The 15,946-nt window shown below is 45.0% G+C and overlaps 1 protein-coding gene across 1 annotated transcript in view; it reads left to right on the forward strand.

Moving 5' to 3' along the window:
* DNAH2 (dynein axonemal heavy chain 2) overlaps nucleotides 1-15,946 on the forward strand; it is a 92,178-nt gene that overhangs the window by 70,863 nt on the left and 5,369 nt on the right. Inside the window, 16 exon segments of the mRNA XM_075206423.1 lie at nucleotides 2,787-2,935; nucleotides 4,690-4,823; nucleotides 6,055-6,199; nucleotides 6,348-6,547; nucleotides 6,686-6,812; nucleotides 6,994-7,180; nucleotides 7,518-7,666; nucleotides 8,642-8,825; nucleotides 9,633-9,823; nucleotides 10,306-10,497; nucleotides 11,248-11,432; nucleotides 12,801-13,029; nucleotides 13,232-13,383; nucleotides 13,602-13,698; nucleotides 13,700-13,717; nucleotides 14,981-15,157. Coding sequence (XP_075062524.1) covers nucleotides 2,787-2,935; nucleotides 4,690-4,823; nucleotides 6,055-6,199; nucleotides 6,348-6,547; nucleotides 6,686-6,812; nucleotides 6,994-7,180; nucleotides 7,518-7,666; nucleotides 8,642-8,825; nucleotides 9,633-9,823; nucleotides 10,306-10,497; nucleotides 11,248-11,432; nucleotides 12,801-13,029; nucleotides 13,232-13,383; nucleotides 13,602-13,698; nucleotides 13,700-13,717; nucleotides 14,981-15,157 — 2,516 coding nt within the window.

Raw genomic sequence — 15,946 nt, forward strand, 5'->3', positions numbered from 1 at the left:
CATACACAGGAAGTAATGTAGGCTGTCACTACAGGGGTAAGTGATAGGGATCATACACAGGAAGTAATGTAGGCTGTCACTACAGGGGGTAAGTGATAGGGATCATACACAGGAAGTAATGCAGGCTGTCACTACAGGGGGTAAATGATAGGGATCATACACAGGAAATAATGCAGGCTGTCACTACAGGGGGTAAGTGATAGGGATCATACACAGGAAGTAATGCAGGCTGTCACTACAGGGGGTAAGTGATAGGGATCATACACAGGAAATAATGCAGGCTGTCACTACAGGGGTAAGTGATAGGGATCATACACAGGAGGTAATGTAGGCTGTCACTACAGGGTGTAAGTGATAGGGATCATGCACAGGAAGTAATGCAAGCTGTCACTACAGGGGGTAAGTGATAGGGATCATACACAGGAAGTAATGTAGGCTGTCACTACAGGGGGTAAGTGATAGGGATCATACACAGGAAGTAATGCAGGCTGTCACTACAGGGGTAAGTGATAGGGATCATACACAGGAAGTAATGCAGACTGTCACTACAGGGGGTAAGTGATAGGGATCATACACAGGAAGTAATGCAGGCTGTCACTACAGGGGTAAGTGATAGGGATCATACACAGGAAGTAATGCAGGCTGTCAGCACAGGGGGTAAGTGATAGGGATCATACACAGGAAGTAATGCAGGCTGTCACTACAGGGGGTAAGTGATAGGGATCATACACAGGAAGTAATGTAGGCTGTCACTACAGGGGGTGAGTGATAGGGATCATACACAGGAAGTAATGTAGGCTGTCACTACAGAGGGTAAGTGATAGGGATCATACACAGGAAGTAATGTAGGCTGTCACTACAGGGGGTAAGTGATAGGGATCATACACAGGAAGTAATGCAGGCTGTCACTACAGGGGGTAAGTGATAGGGATCATACACAGGAAGTAATGCAGGCTGTCACTACAGGGGGTAAGTGATAGGGATCATACACAGGAAGTAATGCAGGCTGTCACTACAGGGGTAAGTGATAGGGATCATACACAGGAAGTAATGCAGGCTGTCACTACAGGGGGTAAGTGATAGGGATCATACACAGGAAGTAATGCAGACTCTCACTACAGGGGGTAAGTGATAGGGATCATACACAGGAAGTAATGCAGGCTGTCACTACAGGGGGTAAGTGATAGGGATCATACACAGGAAGTAATGCAGGCTGTCACTACAGGGGGTGAGTGATAGGGATCATACATAGGAAGTAATGCAGGCTGTCACTACAGAGGGTGAGTGATAGAGATCATACACAGGAAGTAATGCAGGCTGTCACTACAGGGGGTAAGTGATAGGGATCATACACAGGAAGTAATGCAGGCTGTCACTACAGGGGGTGAGTGATAGGGATCATACACAGGAAGTAATGCAGGCTATCACTACAGGGGGTGAGTGATAGGGATCATACACAGGAAGTAATGCAGGCTGTCACTACAGTGGGTAAGTGGTAGGGATCATACACAGGAAGTAATGCAGGCTGTCACTACAGGGGGTGAGTGATAGGGATCATACACAGGAAGTAATGCAGGCTGTCACTACAGAGGGTGAGTGATAGGGATCATACACAGGAAGTAATGCAGGCTGTCACTACAGGGGTAAGTGATAGGGATCATACACAGGAAGTAATGCAGGCTGTCACTACAGGGGGTAAGTGATAGGGATCATACACAGGAAGTAATGCAGGCTGTCACTACAGGGGGTGAGTGATAGGGATCATACATAGGAAGTAATGCAGGCTATCACTACAGGGGGTGAGTGGTAGGGATCATACACAGGAAGTAATGCAGGCTGTCACTACAGGGGGTGAGTGATAGGGATCATACACAGGAAGTAATGCAGGCTGTCACTACAGAGGGTGAGTGATAGGGATCATACACAGGAAGTAATGCAGGCTGTCACTACAGGGGGTGAGTGATAGGGATCATACACAGGAAGTAATGCAGGCTGTCACTATAGAGGGTAAGTGATAGGGATCATACCCAGGAAGTAATACAAGCTGTCACTACAGGGGGTAAGTGATAGGGATCATACATAGGAAGTAATTAACTCTGTATGGTATATGAGAGGAATAACCCCAAAGAGCTAATAGAGCTTTGTTTCCATCAATTTAATGATTATTAAACACAACTTGACTCGGATGCTTCTTTAGTGATAGCGATAGCTGGCATTTGCAGTAACAAATAATGGGGTTTGCGGAGAGTCCAACTGATATCAGTTTTATTTGCATAAAATGTACATTTCTGTACCGTGCACACGTGCCACATGTCAGTATGCAGATTAGGCCGCATCGTACACTTTCTACTACTCATGACTTGAGAGGCGTAACGGGGGAGGGACAGTATCTCTTGTAGGCACAATGTGATGATGATGACGATCAGCTATTTCTGATTGGCTGATTGTTCTCTCCAGCCGGTAAGTTATAAATCATTAGTATTACAGTCCATAGATTGTCAGCTTGCGAGCACGGCCTTCATACCGCTTTGTCTGTATTACCCAGATTTGTATATTACTGTGTTTGTTCCCAATTGTAAAGCGTTACCGAATTCGCTCATGCTATATAAATAATTAATGATGATGGTGATTAGTAGGGCTGCTATATTACATTAAAGTAATGACTGGATATACACAATGTCACTTCTATGTATAATAACCTCTGCTTGAGCCTAGTGATGATGACAATGCCGTTACCTGGTAATTACATGCTGCAGTGACTTACTGATATTGTGTCTGTCCTACAGGGGGGAAACTGCAGATCCGTCTGGGTGATAAAGATGTGACCTATAACCCTGATTTCCGGTTCTACATCACAACTAAACTGTCCAACCCCCATTATACCCCGGAGATCAGCTCGCAGACCACCATTGTCAACTTTGCCGTGAAAGAGCAGGTAAAACAAGCACCCACTGTATGGTGTAAGATTATGTCCTGGATATATGTCTCGTGACGACTGTGAGTGCAGACATCTGGTTGTCTATTCCTCCACCAACCACTAGGGGCAGAATCATGCTATTCCCAGTATATCATCTGCAATCTCATGGACTATTCCAAGATCTGGGCAGCACGGTGGCTTATTGGTTAGCACTTCTGCCTCACAGCACTGGGGTCATGAGTTTGATTCCCGACCTTGGCCTTATCTGTGTGGAGTTTGTATGTTCTCCCGGTGTTTGCGTGGGTTCCTTCCGGGTGCTCCGGTTTCCTCCCACACTCCAAAAACATACTAGTAGGTTAATTGGCTGCTATTAAATTGCCCTTAGTCTGTGTGTGTGTGTGTGTGTGTGTGTGTGTGTGTGTGTGTGTGTGTATGTTAGGGAAGTTAAACTGTAAGCTCCAATGGGGCAGAGACTGATGTGAGTGAGTTCTCTGTACAGCGCTGCGGAATTAGTGGCGCTATATAAATAGATGATGATGACCTAGGGGTAAATGTATCAAGTTGAGAGTTTTCCGGCAGGTTTGAAAAGTGGAGATGTTGCCTATAGCAACCAATCAGATTCTAGCTATCATTTTGTAGAATGTACTAAATAAATGATAGCTAGAATCTGATTGGTTTTTCAAACCCGCCAGAAAACTGTCAGCTTGATACATTTACCCCCTGCACTTTCGTCACCATGTCCTGGATAATGGACTCTCTAACAACCCATACTTAGGGCTCTGTACAGCACCATTAGTCTTCCAGCAAATGCTGGGAATCTCTTTCAGACAACCCACTGAATCTCATCCCACTCCTACTACTTAGTACTGGACGTGCTACATTGTCCTTCACTTGAACTGTTCTGATCTTAAGGACCTGTAAAAATTGCTGGTCTTGTTACCGATACTCTACAGAAAAGAGCGTTTGTTACCAAATTTGGAGGATATTAAGATTCCATTGTCTATTTCCTCTCTATATAACCTTTTCGGACACTTGTATACATTTCTTTACCTTCGTCTGTGTTTGGTTTCTCTGGTTATACATGAAGCATTTCTCTTTCTGTCTTGTATTCGGCTTTTCTCAGACACCGTTTATCCTTCCTATGAGTATGGTAAAATGGTAATATGCTTTATGGAATTATATACTATTTATTTACTTATTTCTTGCACAGTTTCCACTCCCCTTCTAGCTTACATTCGTTTTTTTAGTGCTTTACTCTAAGGATAATATTGGTCCAAGGTGTCCAGGAGATGACAGTAGAACTTAAAATATTGACCCCGGCAAGTTTTTCCGTGTCGCTCTCACATTGTCATTGCCTGTTGAAATTAGACTTTCCTTTTTTCCCTACCCGGCGTCTAGTGTCGCCTTCAGGCAAACCGACGTCTGCCTCAGCATGAAGCCATGACTTGATAATGGGATTTTTCTTGGCGGAAAATGCTTTTCTTGTAGATCCATAGTTTCAGTGTACTTAATCGCATTCACTATTTTTTTGTGTCTTCGCCATATACACAAACCGAGACATGCTTTCTGCTACTGGAATGCCAGCTTGTGGATTAAAGAGTTCATTCATCTAACTAGTGTGACTCTACGCTCCAGTGTTGGGTGCATAGTATACCAGATGTCTACAGTCTAAAACAAGAGATGATAAGAAGGCTATGTCACTGTATAGGACACTGGCGTATTCCATGTAATCCAGACCCGTATTCATATCAGGCATTACTCTTTCTGTGTAGGGTTTAGAGGCACAGTTGTTGGGCATTGTGGTGAGGAAGGAGCGGCCGGAGCTGGAGGAACACAAACAATCTTTGGTCTTAAATATCGCCGCTGGGAAACGTAAACTTCAGGAACTGGAAGATGAGATTCTCAGGTAGGTCAGGCACTCCTCTATCAACGGTTTAACATGAATGCCACATGGTAGATTATAGCTTTATAGCTTGTACTATGTACAGGCAGGACTAAGACACTACTTTCCCTCCAGATTTAGGATACACCCCGTCCTCCCAGTGGTGGATCCATGGGGGGGGGGGGGGGGGCGATTGGGGCAATCACACCCCCTGGCAGGGGCTTGCTGCCGGCGGCTGCTCACTATGTGCAGGTCCGTTCGCAGAGACAGGCAGGGAGACTGTGCTGCCCGGCTGCTCTGATTGTTTTCAATCACCAATACTTGGGCAGCATGGTGGCTAAGTGGTTAGCACTTCTGCCTCACAGCACTGGGGTCATGAGTTTGATTCCCGACCATGGCCTTATCTGTGTGAAATTGTATGTTCTCCCCGTGTTTGCGTGGGTTTTCTCCGGGTGTTCCGGTTTCTTCCCACAATCCAAAAACATACTGGTAGGTTAATTGGCTGCTTTCAAATTGACCCTAGTCTGTGATTTTGTGTGTGTGTGTGTGTGTGTGTGTCTGTCTGTCTCTGTGTTTATGTGTGTTAGGGAATTTAGACTAAGCCCCAATGGGGCAGGGACTGATGTGAATGAGTTCTCTGTACAGTACTGTGGAATTAGAGGCGCTATATAAATAAATGGTAATAATAATCAGAGTTGTGATATAGATGCTACAGGGGCTGGTGTACTAAATTCAAACTGCAATTGAATCTGAAACCATCTGCATCCAAGCACTTTCTCCCCGTCTTAATCTGTGTTGGTACGTTCCATGCCTCCTCCAGTTGTAGTGGAGAATCACACTCAGAAGACCAATGACTACAGAACTGAGAAGAGCTGTAGAATAAACATCAAACGTTTAGATTTATAATTATATAAATCATGTCACTGGCAGCCTTTCACTTCTAATTCTTCTTCAATGATACGGTGGCCACAGGAGAGTCATATAGTGTTATCCGGCTACAAGTTCATAAGGCAAACATCACAATTTAAGTCATTATACAGTTGCAGGAATGTGGAGTCATAGAACACAAATGTAAGTGGTAGTTAGTATTTCCCACTGTGAGATTATACGTGTAAGTCCATAATCATATTACATTTGTATCATCTTTATGTTTGATGAGAATAAACCTATCTCCTTTCTGATTGTAGCATGTTTTTATGGCCTCTGTTGTATGTGCCTAACTTTATACGTGTTCTGACATGTATGACCCACTCAGGCTCCTGAATGAGGCGACAGGTTCTCTGTTGGATGACGTGCAGCTGGTGAACACTCTGCAGACATCGAAACTTACGGCCAGTGAAGTGGGAGAGCAGCTGGCGAGCAGCGAGGAGACCGAAGAGATGATAGACCTGGCTAGAGAGGTAAAAGATTACTTTTGTCCATATTACTTCCTCTAGAAGTGGCTCTAGTGTCACGTTCAGCCATGTTCTTTCTTTAAGATATCTACCCTGCCTATGGAGGGCGCACATATGTCTGTCAATATCAAGCTGGCTTACCCTCTCATCCTAGGCGTACCGCCCTTGTGCTCAGCGTGCCTCACTCCTCTTCTTTGTCTTGAATGACCTTGGACGAATCGACCCAATGTATCAGTTCTCCCTGGATTCCTATATCGATCTTTTCCATCTAAGTATCGACAGGAGCAAGCGTAGTACCAACCTGGAGGAAAGGATCACGAACCTCAATGAATATCATACTTATGCTGTCTACAGGTGAGGAATTTCTGGTAGTAACAGATTGAGTGCAGTCAAAAGAAGTTGGGGAACCTGGAATAGAGGCAGAAAATCAATTGTGGAGTTAGGTTGGGACTTAGGGATATGTTATATCATGCTCTCATCCTGCATCCTCAGGTACACCTGCCGGGCCCTCTTCGAAAAGCACAAGCTGCTGTTTAGTTTCCAGATGTGTGCCAAGATATTGGAGGTGGCAGGAAAGCTCAACATGGATGAGTATAACTTCTTCCTGCGCGGAGGCTTGGTGAGTACTCCAGGGGAGGCTACTGGTATATTTATCTTTGTTGTCAGTGAGTATTGTTTATCTTTTACGTTTGACTTAGTAAGATCTTCTGCTAAACTCGCACCTGTTGAGTGTAACATAAAACTGGATCGTGGTGCATTACTAGCGTGGCAGTGGCTAACGCTTTCTTTACCTACCACAGGTCCTGGACCGTGAAGAGCAGATGGATAATCCCTGCCCAGGATGGCTTTCTGATGCCAACTGGGATAATATAACAGAGCTGGACAAGCTGGCAAACTTTCATGGCATTATGAACTCATTTGAACAGTACCCACGAGACTGGCACCATTGGTATACCAGCGCTGAGCCTGAAAATGCCTGCCTACCAGGTACTACATCTGCCCGTGTATAGAAAAAGATTAGTGAAAAATATATTTGTATATATAAACAAAGTACCTAGACACATTTGCATTTAAGGGTGCAATTTTGGTACCCATGGCAGTACCACAATTGATTTAGTCATTACACCTGAACTTTATACAGTTCCCAGAAAGCTGTATTCTTATCAAGGTTATAAATATGGCACTACCTAGTTCAGAGAAAATTTACTTCTACATTCCACGTGTTAATTTATTCCTGCCACTTGGGTGTTAAAAAAATAGCACAACTTATCTTTTATAAGGGTATCAGCACCCCACAGCTGATCACATATGATGCACTTTGCAGGTGAATGGGAAAATGCATGCAGTGAGGTGCAAAGGATGCTGATCGTTCGTTCTCTGCGCCAGGACCGCGTGGCCTTCTGTGTCACTGCTTATATCATCAACAATCTGGGGTCAAAATTTACAGAGCCGCCGGTGCTGGACATGAGAGCGGTGAGTAGGGGTGTTTCTGGGGAGTGGAAATAAGGGGTAACATTTTACTGGTCTGTTTGTAATGTGAGATGCATCTCTGGCACTCATCCTTAGTGTCCTGGTTTTAGTCATACTCATCCTAATCTAGTGTCTTGACATCTCTAACACTCTCATACTTGTCAAGTGTCCAATCTTCTCTCACACTCATCCTAATCCAATGTCCAGCCTGTACTCACACTAATACTATAATCCAGTGTCCAGCCTTCTCTCACACTCATCCTAATCCAACATCCAGCCTTCTCTCACACTCATCCTAATCCAGTGTCCAGCCTTCTCTCACACTCATCCTAATCCAGTGTCCAGCCTTTGCTCACACTAATACTATAATACAGTGTCCAACCTTCTCTCAAACTCATAATAATTCAGCGGCCAGACTTCTCTCACACTCATCCTAATCCAACATCCAGCCTTCTCTCACACTCATACTAATCCAACATCCAGCCTTCTCTCACACTCATTCTAATCCAGCATCCAGCCTTCTCTCACACTCATCCTAATCCAGCGGCCAACCTTCTCTCACACTCATCCTAATCCAGTGTCCAGCCTTCTCTCACACTCATACTAATCCAGCCTTCTCTCACACTTATACTAATCCAGCCTTCTCTCACACTCATCCTAATCCAGCATCCAGCCTTCTCTCACACTCATCCTAATCCAGCATCCAGCCTTCTCTCACACTCATCCTAATCCAGCGGCCAACCTTCTCTCACACTTATACTAATCCAGCATCCAGCCTTCTCTCACACTCATCCTAATCCAGCATCCAGCCTTCTCTCACACTCATCCTAATCCAACATCCAGCCTTCTCTCACACTCATCCTAATCCAGCGGCCAACCTTCTCTCACACTTATACTAATCCGGCCTTCTCTCACACTCATACTAATCCAGTGTCCAGCCTTCTCTCAGACTAATACTATGTATGGACTCTTCGTCAGGTGGTTGAAGACTCTCTTCCGCGCTCCCCACTGGTGTTCGTGCTCTCCCCCGGGGTGGATCCTACTGGTGCCCTCCTGCAGTTGGCAGAGCAGTGTAGGATGTCCCAAAGTTTCCAGGCTTTGTCTCTGGGACAAGGTCAGGCACCTATTGCCACCCGCATGATCAAAGAAGGAGTCAAGGACGGTAAGAGCTGGCGCCAATCTTATACTGTGTCAGCACAGTGCCCACAGGTGCAGATCACTTATAATAGTATAACAATAAGATATAATAAAAACAGTTTTGGTGTAGGGCTTTCCGCCTCCCTCTCTTCAGCCAATTAGATTAGTAGTATAACACATTAGACATGTGTGTAACAGATGGTTATATGCCATAATTCTGTGTTGTATTCACATTAAAGGTAAACAGTAACATCACAGACAGTTCTTACTTTAGAACTGGATCAATATTCTGGCGTTGTTGCCAGTCTATTAGCGGTAGTGCATGGTTCTACATGGTTCTGTCTTTTATAGTGTTCCCCATGACCGGCAGAATACTATGCACACAGAACGCTCTTCACATGTAATTTGTCACACATCGGATCAGCTTATATATTATCTAATTTACATAAAATGTCACTGACACAGTAAATATTATATAGCTAAAAGAAAAGCTTGAATTATGAACATCTGCATGTATTGCTTTGCCTTCTTTGTTGTTTTATGACTGCCATCATCCAAATAGAATGTAAGCTCTTTGGGATAGTGACCTACATCCTAATGTTTTACTTTTCTCTTTATGCGCATATTACTACAATTGTGTATTGATTGTCTTGTCTAAGTTTGTAAGAAGTACACTTTGTGGGGTCTTTAGAATAAACGTGTACGGACATACGAGAAGTAGTGTTTGAAATGGATGTTGACCATGTGATATGAGTAGTTTGTTGTAGTGTAAGAGAGGTCTATAGTGGTTTTCACGTACGAAGGCTCTGACTGTCCATCTTCCTTATTCCAGGACACTGGGTGTTCTTAGCCAATTGTCACCTATCCCTGTCCTGGATGCCTCAACTGGATAAGTTGGTGGAGCAGCTGCAGGTGGAAGATCCGCACCCAAACTTTAGACTGTGGCTAAGCTCGAGCCCCCATCCAGTCTTCCCCATCTCCATCCTCCAGGCCAGCGTTAAGATGACCACCGAGCCCCCCAAGGTGAGATGTGTGGAGGGGACCCAGTGACACTGTACTGCTATGAAACATGAGCTAATGATTTATAAGATGAAGAATAGAAGTGACACATTGGGGCAGGAAGAAGGATTTGTAAAAGACAGGCTGTAACGATACTGGTGGTATTATTTGAAGCCCAATAGCTGAGTAGATATCCAGCGAGTAGTCAGACGTTTGCCGGGTCGGTACACTAGCAGATAGCCACAGATGCAAGGAAGTGTAGCAGGAGCTGAGCAGGCAGAATACTCAAACACATGTCTGATCCAGGAAGTGCCTATTATAGGCCCAAACAGGAAGCAGGATCCAAGATGGTTTCTCCTTGATGCCATTCAGGCCATCTTGTATAAGGGTAAATCTAAGGGCAAGTTACAAATACAGAGGCCTCTAGTGGTCGGAGGTGCAAATATCAGAGTAATTCCTTACACGGGCTCTCCCGATATAATGTCTTTGTTCTGTGCTGTCTCCAGGGCTTACGCGCCAACTTGACTCGTCTTTACCAGCTGATCACCGAGCCTCAGTTCTCCCGGTGCAGCAAGACCTCCAGCTACCGGCGCCTGCTGTTCTCTCTCTGCTTCTTCCACAGCGTGCTCCTGGAGCGCAGGAAATTCCTTCAGCTCGGCTGGAATATCGTATATGGCTTCAATGACTCTGACTTCGAGGTGAGAGATATAAATGCTCGGGAATATATCATAACTGAAGACATTGAAACAAGGGGGGAGAGGAAGGCTTTTTATTCTATGCACCTGGACATTTCCTGTATTGTTATACTTTTGATATAAGGGATAATACTGTATATTATATAGATATTGCAAGTCACCTTGGAGTTCTCTGACCATATAAAAGCACCCAGCTGTAGAGTTCTTCTACCTATGTCAGAGAAATCCGAGGTGACTTCTAATATCCCTTATAATTTACAGCAGGGTTCTATTGTTCTTTATAATGCACACAATTTCCTATTGACCACTTAAGCAATGACATCAGAACTCACCGATTATACAGACAATATTATTTACAGGTGTTTATACATATATTAAGATCACTTGTGTATTAGAAACTTATAAAGCTACAGGGATAATCTCATTGATAGGATATTTGAATAAGGCCCAGGTAGTAGATTGGATATACTACCATTTGTAATGTAATTGATGATGTGTGATTGAGCAGTGAATGCATTGGTAAATACTGTCTCTTGTCCTCCACTTCTTAATTTAATACTGTGCCTACGATGTCTAAGTATCAGCCTTGTTCTGCGCTGTGAAGTAGAACCTCTTCCACCCACTCTCAAAATATAGGTAGAATTAAAAAGAAAAATTGGCTTCAACTCCCCAAATTCATTCTGTAACAATATTGTACCTACAGTAGTCTGTGCTCCATCATAATAAATTCCATCTTTTATCTTAATACCGCAGGTATCTGAGAATCTGCTCAGCTTGTACCTCGATGAGTACGAGGAAACGCCGTGGGAGGCCCTGAAATATCTCATCTCTGGTGTTAATTATGGCGGTCATGTGACTGATGACTGGGATCGACGTCTGCTAGGGACCTATATTAATGACTATTTCTGTGAATCTGTACTGACCACCCAATTCTACAGGTAATAGGAAGTCAACATGACATGAGTATTGTACCCCAGTGCTGTATGTGTATATATGTCATGGTGGTGAATACAAGGTGGTGCAGGGATGAATCAGACCTAAAAAGGCAGCACAGGAATAAAACATTCTTTGTGACAATGCAGGAATATAACAGTATTTCTTGAAATGCAGGAATATAACAGTGCTTTTCAACGAAGACTGTATATATTTCTGCATTGCCACAGAGATAGTGTTATATTCCTTTATTGCTACAGATACAGTGTTATATACTTGTATTGCTACAAAGATTGTCTCTGTAGCAATGCAGGAATATAACTGTGTTTTAGGTAGTGCAGGAATATAGCAGTCTTTGTGGCAGTGCAGGAATATATGAGTCTTGTGGCGTGCAGGAATATAACATCCTTTCTGGCAGTGCCCTAATGTAATAGTCTTTGTGGCAACACAGGAATATAACCGTGTTATATTCCTGCATTGCCACAGAGTCAATGTTATATTCCTGCATTGCTACAAAAAACTGTTATATTCCTGTGCTGCCTCTGTAGCAATGCAGGAATATAATACTGTCACTGTGCAATACAGTGATATACTCAGTCTCTGTGGCAATATAGAAATATATACAGTCTTGGTGGAAATGCAGAAATATAAAAATATTTGTGGCAGGAATATTATACTGTGTCTTCGCAATGCAGGAACATATACAGTCTCTCTGGCAATGGAGTAATATACATAGTCACTGTGGCAATGCAGAAATATATGCAGTCTCTGTGGCAGTGAAGAAATGGAACAGTGTTTACTGCAGTCCCTGTAGAGGGAGCAATAATAATTACCACAGTCCATCATCATCATCGTCTGAGGATACTGAATAGACCTATATGAATTGCATATAGATTCAAAGTCAGATAGCAGGAACCAGCAGACTGTATGTAGCAAAGCCAGGTGTTAGGAACCAGGAAACAATGCGTAGCAAAGTCAAGTATCAGGAACCAGTAGACTGCTGAATACAGAGCCAGGAACTGGTTGATGCAAGGTCAGAAGCACACATGTATTAGATACAGGAACCAGGAAGCTAGTGTGTAACTCTATCACTGACAGTGAGTGCAAGACAGGTGAGAGCTTGTAGTGCAGCTTTCCAATTAGCACTCAGATACAGACATACCTGAACTGCATAGCAAGTCTGATTAACAAGCAGAATGCAAAGCAGATGAAAACCTAACACATTCCATTATGAAGTCGCGTTTGTACTAGGCAGGGTGTATATACATGCCATTGGCTAGTAGCGTGTGTATGTAAGTCTGAACCTGACCTGAGCTATGTGTGTATACATGTTTTCAGGCTGTAATGTTAGGTATTATATTTTATCTATAAAGACTTTCCTCATTGGACGCATATTACATCCCACGTGATGGGCCCTTGGTACAATATAAGGACTTTATTGGCTTGTTGCCCACCGTGGATCATCCTGAGGCCTTTGGGCAGCACCCCAATGCGGATATTGCCAGTCAGATCACTGAGGCCAGAACTCTCTTTGACACTCTGCTGTCTCTGCAACCCCAGATCACACAAAATGTGCCAGGAGGACAAAGCAGAGAAGAGAAGGTACTGTTCACTCTTCCGACCTCTCCATTCATTCTAGTGATGTCTTTGTTTCCTTCTATATCTCCATCATACCGCGTTCTCATGCCTTCTTCTCCCTACTTCCCTCCCCAACATTCCCAGATCTGATTCCCATTCTCTCGCCTCACTTTTCCCTTCTGACGTCCATTTCTGTTAATCCACGTCTCACTGTGGTCACCCTTAGGTCTTGGAAATATTGAGTGATGTTCGTCAAAAGATCCCCCAAGAAATTGATTACGAGGGAACAAGAAAAGTGTTGAGTGACGATCCTAACCCTCTCAATGTTGTCTTATTACAAGAGATCCAGAGATACAACACCTTGCTGAGCACCATCAGGTCAGTGTGCAACAATACATAAAACAGATATGGCAAGAACCAAGACTTTTTTGGGACAGTATAAATAGCGATGATGGAGATTGAAGACAAAAGGAGCACATTACTTCATAACACAAAGCCGAACGCTACAGTCAAACTAGTACACACAATGCCTTGTTAAGAGTCCCTCTTGTTCTTTCAGTGTAAGACATTAATTAAGTTGTGCTTTTTTTCTCCAGATCTTCTCTACTAGACCTTGAGCATGGCATACAGGGCTTGGTGGTGATGTCCACTGAACTAGAGGAGATCTTTACCTGCATACATGATGCACGTGTCCCCCCCACTCTGGGAAAAGGTAAATGTATCGTTTGACTGGAGTGAAGAATGTTATATTCAAAAGATGATGGAAGGGCAGGACGGGGTCAGATGGTGCGAGGGCAGGAAGAGGAGAGATGATGTGAGGGCAGGATGAGGACAGATGATGTGAGGGCAGGAAGAGGAGAGATGACGTGAGGGCAGGAAGAGGAGAGATGACGTGAGGGCAGGAAGAGGGGAGATGACGTGAGGGCAGGAAGAGGAGAGATGACGTGAGGGCAGGAAGAGGAGAGATGACGTGAGGGCAGGAAGAGGAGAGATGACGTGAGGGCAGGAAGAGGAGAGATGACGTGAGGGCAGGAAGAGGAGAGATGACGTGAGGGCAGGAAGAGGAGAGATGATGTGAGGGCAGGATATGTGGAGATGATGTGAGGGCAGGATGGAGAGAGATGATGTGAGGGCAGGAAGAGGACAGATGATGTGAGGGCAGGAAGAGGACAGATGATGTGAGGACAGGAAGAGGAGAGATGACGTGAGGGCAGGAAAAGGAGAGATGACGTGAGGGCAGGAAGAGGAGAGATGACGTGAGGGCAGGAAGAGGAGAGATGACGTGAGGGCAGGAAGAGGAGAGATGACGTGAGGGCAGGAAGAGGAGAGATGACGTGAGGGCAGGAAGAGGAGAGATGACGTGAGGGCAGGAAGAGGAGAGATGACGTGAGGGCAGGAAGAGGAGAGATGACGTGAGGGCAGGAAGAGGAGAGATGACGTGAGGGCAGGAAGAGGAGAGATGACGTGAGGGCAGGAAGAGGAGAGATGACGTGAGAGCAGGAAGAGGAGAGATGATGTGAGGGCAGGATATGTGGAGATGATGTGAGGGCAGGATGGAGAGAGATGATGTGAGGGCAGGAAGAGGACAGATGATGTGAGGGCAGGAAGAGGACAGATGATGTGAGGACAGGAAGAGGAGAGATGACGTGAGGGCAGGAAAAGGAGAGATGACGTGAGGGCAGGAAGAGGAGAGATGATGTGAGGGCAGGAAGAGGAGAGATGACGTGAGGGCAGGAAGAGGAGAGATGACGTGAGGGCAGGAAGAGGAGAGATGATGTGAGGGCAGGAAGAGGAGAGATGACGTGAGGGCAGGAAGAAGGGAGATGATGTGAGGGCAGGTTGAGAAGTGATGATGTTCCTCAACTCTTCTCTAGATTGTAAACTCTCTTTTCTGTTGCCTCATGCTTCTGTACATGTTAAAACAATATAATTGCTGTAATGCCCTGTAACTAGTGCACTTCACTTCCGGTTGTAGGCTTACCCTTCATTGAAGCCACTGGCGGCTTGGACTCGGGATCTGGCATTGCGTGTGGAGATGTTCGCTCACTGGGCGGAGACTGCTCATCCACCTGTTCTATATTGGCTGTCGGCATTCACCTTCCCAACAGGATTCCTGACAGCCGTACTGCAGAGTGCAGCCCGACAAAATAATGTGAGATCATGAGCCCGGAGGGGAGACACAACGGCAGAGGGAGAGAGTGAGAGGTGGAAAGGGCAGTTTATACCTATAGTATATGTACAATGTGAGCTCATGAGCCCGGAGGGGAGACACAACGGCAGAGGGAGAGAGTGAGAGGTGGAAAGGGCAGTTTATACCTATAGTATATGTACAATGTGAGATCATGAGCCCGGAGGGGAGACACAACGGCAGAGGGAGAGAGTGAGAGGTGGAAAGGGCAGTTTATACCTATAGTATATATACAATGTGAGCTCATGAGCCCGGAGGGGAGACACAACGGCAGAGGGAGAGAGTGAGAGGTGGAAAGGGCAGTTTATACCCATAGTATATGTACAATGTGAGATCATGAGCCCGGAGGGGAGACACAACGGCAGAGGGAGAGAGTGAGAGGTGGAAAGGGCAGTTTATACCTATAGTATATGTACAATGTGAGATCATGAGCCCGGAGGGGAGACACAACGGCAGAGGGAGAGAGTGAGAGGTGGAAAGGGCAGTTTATACCTATAGTATATGTACAATGTGAGATCATGAGCCCGGAGGGGAGACACAACGGCAGAGGGAGAGAGTGAGAGGTGGAAAGGGCAGTTTATACCTATAGTATATGTACAATGTGAGATCATGAGCCCGGAGGGGAGACACAACGGCAGAGGGAGAGAGTGAGAGGTGGAAAGGGCAGTTTATACCTATAGTATATGTACAATGTGAGCTCATGAGCCCGGAGGGGAGACACAACGGCAGAGGGAGAGAGTGAGAAGTGGAAAG

This window comes from Mixophyes fleayi, chromosome 4 (assembly GCF_038048845.1).
Source record: "Mixophyes fleayi isolate aMixFle1 chromosome 4, aMixFle1.hap1, whole genome shotgun sequence".
NCBI classification, from domain to species: Eukaryota; Metazoa; Chordata; class Amphibia; order Anura; family Limnodynastidae; genus Mixophyes; species Mixophyes fleayi.